Source organism: Salvelinus namaycush, chromosome 21 (genome assembly GCF_016432855.1).
Source record: "Salvelinus namaycush isolate Seneca chromosome 21, SaNama_1.0, whole genome shotgun sequence".
NCBI classification, from domain to species: Eukaryota; Metazoa; Chordata; class Actinopteri; order Salmoniformes; family Salmonidae; genus Salvelinus; species Salvelinus namaycush.
The window spans coordinates 52,838,673-52,848,672 of record NC_052327.1 but is presented as its reverse complement, the minus strand read 5'-3'; the positions used below and the strand labels follow the sequence as shown (position 1 = coordinate 52,848,672).

The following is a 10,000-nucleotide window of genomic DNA, read 5'->3' as shown; positions in this document are numbered from 1 at the left end:
GGAGGGAAACAGTGATCAATAAAGCATGTCTAGCTAACACAGCCTTGGGTTTAAACAGAGGAGCAATGGGATTGATTTCATATTGAAGGAGTTTATATACCCCTTTAACATGTCCAGTCCTCCTTCTCCTAGAATAGATTTGTACTTTATTGTTCATCTTGGAAAGCAAATTATTTTGCTTCCAACCCTCCCAGACACACTCATGACACATTTTGTAAGCACAGAGTGAACTGTAGTGCAGAGCCTCTAGTGCAGAGCCTCTTTAGCCTTGCTCAAGGGCACATTGGTAGTTAAGTAAGTAGTAACTTGTCTCGGCCAAAATGGTCCATAACAATGGCCCATAATGTAGGAGCTGTTTCTGTAGTGGGAGGCAGCTTGACGTACAAGTGCACCACCAGAACAGGGCGCTATCTATCGTTTATTACCAGACCTTGGTAAAGGATTGTATGTAGTTATTATCCACGGTGAAAGTACATTTCTTCCAGCTACAGGACCTCCTAAGCGGAACATGTTGAGCGGTCTAATCATAGAATGACATATAGAATCCCTATTTGAACCACAACCAGTCATGATGTTTTTATCTGACTGTCAAACTATCACTTCAAAAGGCACCTGTAAAGACTGCCTGCACACTTTCGTCCACTCTAAAATAATTCTCACAGCCATACAGTGCACTGTGCACCCTGCATTTGATGAATGAAAAGAGATCTCCCTGATTATCCATCTCCCTCTAGTAGGCCCGGTAAACTACCCTCTCCTCTCCTCTCCTCTCCTCTCCTCTCCTCTCCTCTCCTCTCCTCTCCTCTCCTCTCCTCTCCTCTCCTCTCCTCTCCTCTCCTCTCCTCTCCCCTCCCCTCCCCTCCCCTCGACCTCTCCTCTCCTCTCCTCTCCTCTCCTCTCCTCTCCTCTCCTCTCCTCTCCTCTCCTCTCCTCTCCTCCTACAGTACCTGTTTATCCTTTGCTCTCTCGTAGGACTGGTAGGCTACTCTCTCCTCTCCTCTCCTCTCCTCTCCTCTCCTCTCCTCTCCTCTCCTCTCCTCTCCTCTCCTCTCCCCTCCCCTCCCCTCCCCTCTCCTCTCCTCTCCTCTCCTCTCCTCTCCTCTCCTCTCCTCTCCTCTCCCCTCCCCTCTCCCCTCCCCTCTCCTCTCCTCTCCTCTCCTCTCCTCTCCTCTCCTCTCCTCTCCTCTCCTCTCCTCTCCTCTCCTCTCCTCTCCTCTCCTCCTACAGTACCTGTATATCCCTGGCTCTCTCGTAGGCCTGGTAGGCTACTCTCTCCTCGATGCTTGCCAGCTCCTGTTTCAGGTCGGCTGTTTCCGCCTGGTGGAGCTCTGTCAGATCATTCAGCTGGTCCTCCAAACGCTCATACCTACCAGGAAATAGAAGAAGAATGGGTTATTCACTCATACCTAACAGGAAATACAAATGTATACACAATGGTGATTGGTCATTCACCGGCAATTTAGGTACATAGCAACAAGAACCGCTGGAGACAAGCAGAACAAAACAGCCAAATAAACAGCTGTGTTCCCAGCTTGGCATATAGAGGACTAACACCGTCTGTGTACTATACAAGTACAACGAAAGGTGCTGAGCACGCCAGCCATGTTGTTCCTGCTGTTGTAGCTGATACTACCGTGTTTAAATGGAGGTTCCCAATGCTGTGTGTTCTAACCTGTAGCTCACCTCCAGTAACATTCCTACAACATTCCTACAACACTCTGTAATGGGATCCAATTGCTGCCATGTGCTAGTAGAGTTACTGAGCGTAAACACACCTGTATCTTTCCTCCTGTAGCGTCTGGGTGATGAAACCGTAGTCTTTCTTGAACTGGGTCCTGAGTGTCTCCATGTCCTCCTCCAGCTGCCCCTGAGTCTCCCTGATCTCCCTCACCTCCTCCATGGTCAGGTCAAGCCTCCCCTGGCCGTCCCCAACCTCCAGGCTCTGTCCAGGAGTCACTGCAGCCCCCAAACCCCCTTCTAGACCCAGGCCAACCCCATGAGCCAAGGTGTTCCCGTTGCTGTCCGCAGACAGGGACGTGCCAGAGGAACACTCGTCGTCGCTGGTGTACTTGGGGGTCGTTGTGGCGGCGGGGGTCGCTGTCTTCCCATCCCCGATGGTGCCGCTCAGGGCCCGCCCAGTGCCTTCACAGCGGAAGGAATTGGGCGTGTCCAGGGAGGTCTTGAGGTGGGCGATGTTGTCGGCACTGCCAAACTTATTCCTGGAGAAGGAGAAGATGAACTTTCATTATCTATCGTCATAGAAACACAGAGGTCAATGAATGATGTCATGATGATTCCATATCCACTGAGACAAGCTGTCTCTTCTGTCTGAGACCCAGAATCAATCCCAGGGGGCTTTGTTAGCTCACACACACAGGTCAATGTATGGTGACCTGATAAATCTGTATCCACACACACACACACACACACACACACACACACACACACACACACACACACACACACACACACACACACACACACACACACACACACACACACACACACACACACACACACACACACACACACACACACACACACACACACACACACACACACACACGGTTGAAGCAGCACAGCATCAGTACCTGAGGAGGTTGGCAAAGTCCCGGGGCTTGCTGAAGAAGAATGGTGGTGAGAGTGAGACACCAGGCCCTACAGTCTTGATCTTGTCCGTGGGGTGTCGTCCACTACCGCTGCTCACGTTGCTCATGGTGAGACTCAGCCTGTCCTTGGAGGTCTCCTTGGGACTGCTGTGGTGTTTGGAGCTGGCGTCCTTCTCACTGCTGTCCTTCATCTTCTTATGATACTGCTCCAGCTTCTTCTGCATGTTGGCGATGCTGTGTCACAACACACGTCACAAAAGACTGTATCAAATGCATGGTTGGGTTTGGTTAAAAAGAGGTATCAAGAAGCTGGGGAATGTTTTCAACGTTTCAAGTGTATTGGTGTGCTTGTTTCTGCAAGACCACTGTAGGTATTCAACATGCTTCTGACATATAGTTATTTAAGCAATAAGGCCCGAGGAGGTGTGGTATATGACCAATATACCACGGCTAAGGGCTGTTCTTAAGCATGACGCAACGCTGAGTGCCTGGATACAGCCCTTAGCCGTGGTATATTGTCCATATATCACAAACCCCTGAGGTGTCTTGTTGCTATTATAAACTGGTTACCAACATAATTAGGACCGTAAAAATAAATGTTTTGTCATACTCGTGGTATACTCGTCTGATATACCACAGCTGTCAGCCAATCAGCATTCAGGGCTTGAACGGTCCAGTTTATAATTGGATTTAAAGTGCATTTAACCCCAAGTCACAACAGCACTTCACAACATAAAAAAAAGGTTACAGAGAGGTAATATAAAACAGTACCTGTGGGCTGACTTCTGGTTCTTCTTCTCAAACACCTGCTTGATGCGTCCCACCTGCATTTTCACATTTACATAATTAGACATTCAGCAATAAGACGCTCCTATCCAGAGTGACTTGCTATCAGTGCATTCACCATAGGTAGGTTTAACAAACGCTTATCGCAATCATTGCAAATTAAACTTTCTTCAGTACTTCTTCTTCAGCCACTATATTCAGCAAAATCAGTGCTAGCAAGAAATGAAAAGTGTTAGTCAGGGTAAGAAAAAGTTGAGTTATCCACCTGCTGCTTGTCGGCACTGTTCACCAATTTCAGGTACTCAGCCACATTGTCGTCGCGAGCCTCCTGCTCAATCTTCAACTCTTCAGTCACCTAAAATAACAGAACGAATGTTATTATCCCCATAAGGACATTCTGCTATGGCCTTGTGCATGCACTAAGAAATATCAAGATGATCAAGATGAACAAGACAAGACAGTCAACGAAAAATAATAGTCAGTCAGTCCATGTGTGATTCACTGAGAACTTCCTCATTTACCCGGAGGATCTTCTGCTGCAGGCTGTTGAGTCCGGGGGGCAGGGAGCGGTAGGAGGAGTCTAAGCTGCGGTGGGAGGAGTCTAGGTAGCGTTGGGAGTCTGGGATACCGCTCAGATCCAGATCTAGGTTGTTCTCCGAGCTGCCTCGACACATCGACTCCGGAATGTTCAGGCTGTTCCCTTCACCACTGCTCCTTTCCGCCTGGAACACAACCACAGAACTTTCAGTCAGACAGACACTGGAAGGAACACAACCACAGAACCTTCAGTCAGAGACACTGGAAGGAACACAACCACAGAACCTTCAGTCAGAGACACTGGAAGGAACACAACCACAGAACCTTCAGTCAGAGACACTGGAAGGAACACAACCACAGAACCTTCAGTCAGACAGACACTGGAAGGAACACAACCACAGAACCTTCAGTCAGACTGACACTGGAAGGAACACAACCACAGAACCTTCAGTCAGACAGACACTGGAAGGAACACAACCACAGAACCTTCAGTCAGACAGACACTGGAAGGAACACAACCACAGAACCTTCAGTCAGACAGACACTGGAAGGAACACAACCACGGAACCTTCAGTAAGAGACACCGGAAGGAACACAACCACAGAACCTTCAGTCAGAGACACTGGAAGGAACACAACCACAGAACCTTCAGTCAGACAGACACTGGAAGGAACACAACCACAGAACCTTCAGTCAGACAGACACTGGAAGGAACACAACCACAGAACCTTCAGTCAGACAGACACTGGAAGGAACACAACCACAGAACCTTCAGTCAGAGACACTGAAAGGAACACAACCACAGAACCTTCAGTCAGACAGACACTGGAAGGAACACAACCACAGAACCTTCAGTCAGAGACACTGGAAGGAACACAACCACAGAACCTTCAGTCAGACAGACACCGGAAGGAACACAACCACAGAACCTTCAGTCAGACAGACACCGGAAGGAACACAACCACAGAACCTTCAGTCAGACAGACACCGGAAGGAACACAACCACAGAACCTTCAGTCAGACAGACACCGGAAGGAACACAACCACAGAACCTTCAGTCAGAGACACTGGAAGGAACACAACCACAGAACCTTCAGTCAGACAGACACCGGAAGGAACACAACCACAGAACCTTCAGTCAGACAGACACCGGAAGGAACACAACCACAGAACCTTCAGTCAGACAGACACCGGAAGGAACACAACCACAGAACCTTCAGTCAGACAGACACTGGAAGGAACACAACCACAGAACCTTCAGTCAGACAGACACTGGAAGGAATACAACCACAGAACCTTCAGTCAGACTGACACTGGAAGGAACACAACCACAGAACCTTCAGTCAGACTGACACTGGAAGGAACACAACCACAGAACCTTCAGTCAGACTGGCACTGGAAGGAACACAACCACAGAACCTTCAGTCAGACTGACACTGGAAGGAACACAACCAAAGAACCTTCAGTCAGACAGACACTGGAAGGAACACAACCACAGAACCTTCAGTCAGACTGACACCGGAAGGAACACAACCACAGAACCTTCAGTCAGACAGACACTGGAAGGAATACAACCACAGAACCTTCAGTCAGACAGACACTGGAAGGAACACAACCACAGAACCTTCAGTCAGACAGACACTGGAAGGAACACAACCACAGAACCTTCAGTCAGACAGACACCGGAAGGAACACAACCACAGAACCTTCAGTCAGACAGACACTGGAAGGAACACAACCACAGAACCTTCAGTCAGAGACACTGGAAGGAACACAACCACAGAACCTTCAGTCAGACAGACACTGGAAGGAACACAACCACAGAACCTTCAGTCAGAGACACTGGAAGGAACACAACCACAGAACCTTCAGTCAGACAGACACTGGAAGGAACACAACCACAGAACCTTCAGTCAGACTGACACCGGAAGGAACACAACCACAGAACCTTCAGTCAGACAGATACTGGAAGGAACACAACCACGGAACCTTCAGTCAGAGACACTGGAAGGAACACAACCACAGAACCTTCAGTCAGACAGACACTGGAAGGAACACAACCACAGAACCTTCAGTCAGACAGACACTGGAAGGAACACAACCACAGAACCTTCAGTCAGACAGACACTGGAAGGAACACAACCACAGAACCTTCAGTCAGACTGACACTGGAAGGAACACAACCACGGAACCTTCAGTCAGAGACACTGGAAGGAACACAACCACAGAACCTTCAGTCAGACAGACACCGGAAGGAACACAACCACAGAACCTTCAGTCAGACTGACACTGGAAGGAACACAACCACAGAACCTTCAGTCAGAGACACTGGAAGGAACACAACCACAGAACCTTCAGTCAGACTGACACTGGAAGGAACACAACCACAGAACCTTCAGTCAGACAGACACTGGATAGAACACAACCACAGAACCTTCAGTCAGACAGACACTGGAAGGAACACAACCACATAACCTTCAGTCAGAGACACTGGAAGGAACAGAACAATAGAACCTTCAGTCAGAGACACTGGAAGGAACAGAACAATAGAACCCTCAGTCAGAGACACTGGAAGGAACAGAACAATAGAACCTTCAGTCAGAGACACTGGAAGGAACAGAACAATAGAACCTTCAGTCAGACAGACACCGGAAGGAACAGAACCACAGAACCTTCAGTCAGACAGACACTGGAAAGAACACAACCACGGAACCTTCAGTCAGAGACACTGGAAGGAACACAACCACAGAACCTTCAGTCAGACAGACACTGGAAGGAACACAACCACAGAACCTTCAGTCAGACTGACACTGGAAGGAACACAACCACAGAACCTTCAGTCAGACAGACACCGGAAGGAACACAACCACAGAACCTTCAGTCAGACAGACACTGGAAGGAACACAACCACAGAACCTTCAGTCAGACAGACACCGGAAGGAACACAACCACAGAACCTTCAGTCAGACAGACACTGGAAGGAACACAACCACAGAACCTTCAGTCAGACAGACACTGGAAGGAACAGAACAATAGAACCTTCAGTCAGAGACACTGGAAGGAACAGAACAATAGAACCTTCAGTCAGAGACACTGGAAGGAACAGAACCACAGAACCTTCAGTCAGAGACACTGGAAGGAACAGAACAATAGAACCTTCAGTCAGAGACACTGGAAGGAACAGAACAATAGAACCTTCAGTCAGAGACACTGGAAGGAACAGAACCACAGAACCTTCAGTCAGAGACACTGGAAGGAACAGAACCACAGAACCTTCAGTCAGAGACACTGGAAGGAACAGAACAATAGAACCTTCAGTCAGAGACACTGGAAGGAACAGAACAATAGAACCTTCAGTCAGAGACACTGGAAGGAACAGAACAATAGAACCTTCAGTCAGAGACACTGGAAGGAACAGAACAATAGAACCTTCAGTCAGAGACACTGGAAGGAACAGAACCACAGAACCTTCAGTCAGAGACACTGGAAGGAACACAACCACGGAACCTTCAGTCAGAGACACTGGAAGGAACACAACCACAGAATCTTCAGTCAGAGACACTGGAAGGAACACAACCACAGAACCTTCAGTCAGACAGACACTGGAAGGAACACAACCACAGAACCTTCAGTCAGAGACACTGGAAGGAACAGAACAATAGAACCTTCAGTCAGAGACACTGGAAGGAACAGAACAATAGAACCTTCAGTCAGAGACACTGGAAGGAACAGAACCAAAGAACCTTCAGTCAGAGACACTGGAAGGAACAGAACCACAGAACCTTCAGTCAGAGACACTGGAAGGAACAGAACAATAGAACCTTCAGTCAGAGACACAGGAAGGAATAGAACAATAGAACCTTCAGTCAGAGACACTGGAAGGAACAGAACAATAGAACCTTCAGTCAGAGACACTGGAAGGAACAGAACAATAGAACCTTCAGTCAGAGACACTGGAAGGAACAGAACAATAGAACCTTCAGTCAGAGACACTGGAAGGAACAGAACAATAGAACCTTCAGTCAGAGACACTGGAAGGAACAGAACAATAGAACCTTCAGTCAGAGACACTGGAAGGAACAGAACAATAGAACCTTCAGTCAGAGACACTGGAAGGAAAAGAACAATATAACCTTCAGTCAGAGACACTGGAAGGAACACAACCACATCTTTATTTATCCATTTGTTTTATTTAATTAACTAGGCAAGTCAGTTAAGAACAAATTCTTATTTACAATAACGGCCTACCGGGGAACAGGGGAAGAACGACAGATTTTTTTACCTTGTCAGCTCAGGGATTCAAACCAGCAACCTTTCAGTTACTGGCCCAATGCTCTAACCACTAGGCTACCTGCCACCCCAACAGTGACAATGGTGTCACAGTACCCAGTCCCACCACACAATGGATTTACTAACACTTTACATAAAGTAAAAGGGGGATACCTAGTCAGTTGTACAACTGAATTCCTTCAACTGAAATGTGTGTTCCGCATTTTACCCAACTCCTCTGAATCAGAGAGGTGCGGGGGGCTGCCTTAAATCGACATCCACGGCGCCCGGGGAACAGTGGGTTAACTACCTTCCTCAGGGGCAGAACAACACATTTTACCTTGTCAGCTCGGGGATTCGATCCAGCAACCTTTCGGTTACTGGCCCAACGCTTTAACCACTAGGTTACCATACTTAATAAAGGACCCATAAAGGGTGTGTAAGTAGTTTATAAACTGGTAATCATTAGCTTATATATCATTTATGGACCTGCTTAAACTACAGAACCGCAAGTCAATCAGACACTCAGAGAAATGGATTTCAAAACCAAAAGGATGTTTACTGGGAATGAGAAACTGTCTGACTCATGAAGCCAACTAAGTCACAGAGAGCTGTGGAGGCCAGCTGGCCAACATCTAGACAATAATACAATGTCCCATTCAATCCCCTGACTGACGAGACACACTCCCCTGGAAAGCATGAACATATCTAGATTGACACAGAGGCTATTCCAAATATGTGTTCCAAATACCTACTTTTCTGTGTGTGTGTGTGTGTGTGTGTGTGTGTGTGTGTGTGTGTGTGTGTGTGTGTGTGTGTGTGTGTGTGTGTGTGTGTGTGTGTGTGTGTGTGTGTGTGTGTGTGTGTGTGTGTGTGTGTGTGTGTGTGTGTGTGTGTGTGTAAATCCCTTATTTGTCACGTCTGTTATATTTTAGGACCCAGCTCCTAATTTGTTTACGCTGTAGCGTCCAGATGACAGGATGATGGCCATATTGTGAGTAATGATTATGAGAAATGGAGCCCGCACATCTAGGTCAAAGATAAAGACAGAGCAACACACACACACACCCAGCGACACACTCAGAAAATCCCCCTACTGTACTAGACAGTAAGCCATGGGTTTTACTGTGCTGATGCACCACTCTCCTATGACATCAACATGGTTCTCATGAATGCACCACACTCAGAAAATCTCTACTAGCAAGTAGCTAGTCATTCGTTTCACTATAATGCACCATTTTCCTATGACATCAACACAATGTACTTATTTTCCTATGACAACTACACAATGTACTTATTTTCCTATGACAACTACACAATGTACTTATTTTCCTATGACAACTACACAATGTACTTATTTTCCTATGACAACTACACAATGTACTTATTTTCCTATGACAACTACACAATGTACTTATTTTCCTATGACAACTACACAATGTACTTATTTTCCTATGACAACTACACAATGTACTTATTTTCCTATGACAACTACACAATGTACTTATTTTCCTATGACAACTACACAATGTACTTATTTTCCTATGACAACTACACAATGTACTTATTTTCCTATGACAACAACACAATGTACTTATTTTCCTATGACAACTACACAATGTACTTATCTTCCTATGACAACTACACAATGTACTTATTTTCCTATGACAACTACACAATGTACTTATTTTCCTATGACAACTACACAATGTACTTATCTTCCTATGACAACAACACAATGTACTTATTTTCCTATGACAACAACACAATGTACTTATTTTCCTATGACAACTACACAA

General features: G+C 46.7%; 1 protein-coding gene across 1 annotated transcript in view; it reads right to left on the bottom strand.

Annotated features, from left to right (window-relative positions):
• The window catches only part of LOC120066493 (transmembrane and coiled-coil domain protein 3-like), a 60,038-nt gene that overhangs the window by 1,110 nt on the left and 48,928 nt on the right, over positions 1 to 10,000 (bottom strand). The window contains exons 2-7 of the mRNA XM_039017906.1: positions 3,917 to 4,117; positions 3,661 to 3,750; positions 3,381 to 3,433; positions 2,592 to 2,843; positions 1,776 to 2,219; positions 1,231 to 1,366 (exon numbers count right to left, since the gene is read on the bottom strand). Of these exons, the coding sequence (XP_038873834.1) occupies positions 1,231 to 1,366; positions 1,776 to 2,219; positions 2,592 to 2,843; positions 3,381 to 3,433; positions 3,661 to 3,750; positions 3,917 to 4,117 (1,176 nt within the window). The remainder of the gene's footprint in view (positions 1 to 1,230; positions 1,367 to 1,775; positions 2,220 to 2,591; positions 2,844 to 3,380; positions 3,434 to 3,660; positions 3,751 to 3,916; positions 4,118 to 10,000) is intronic.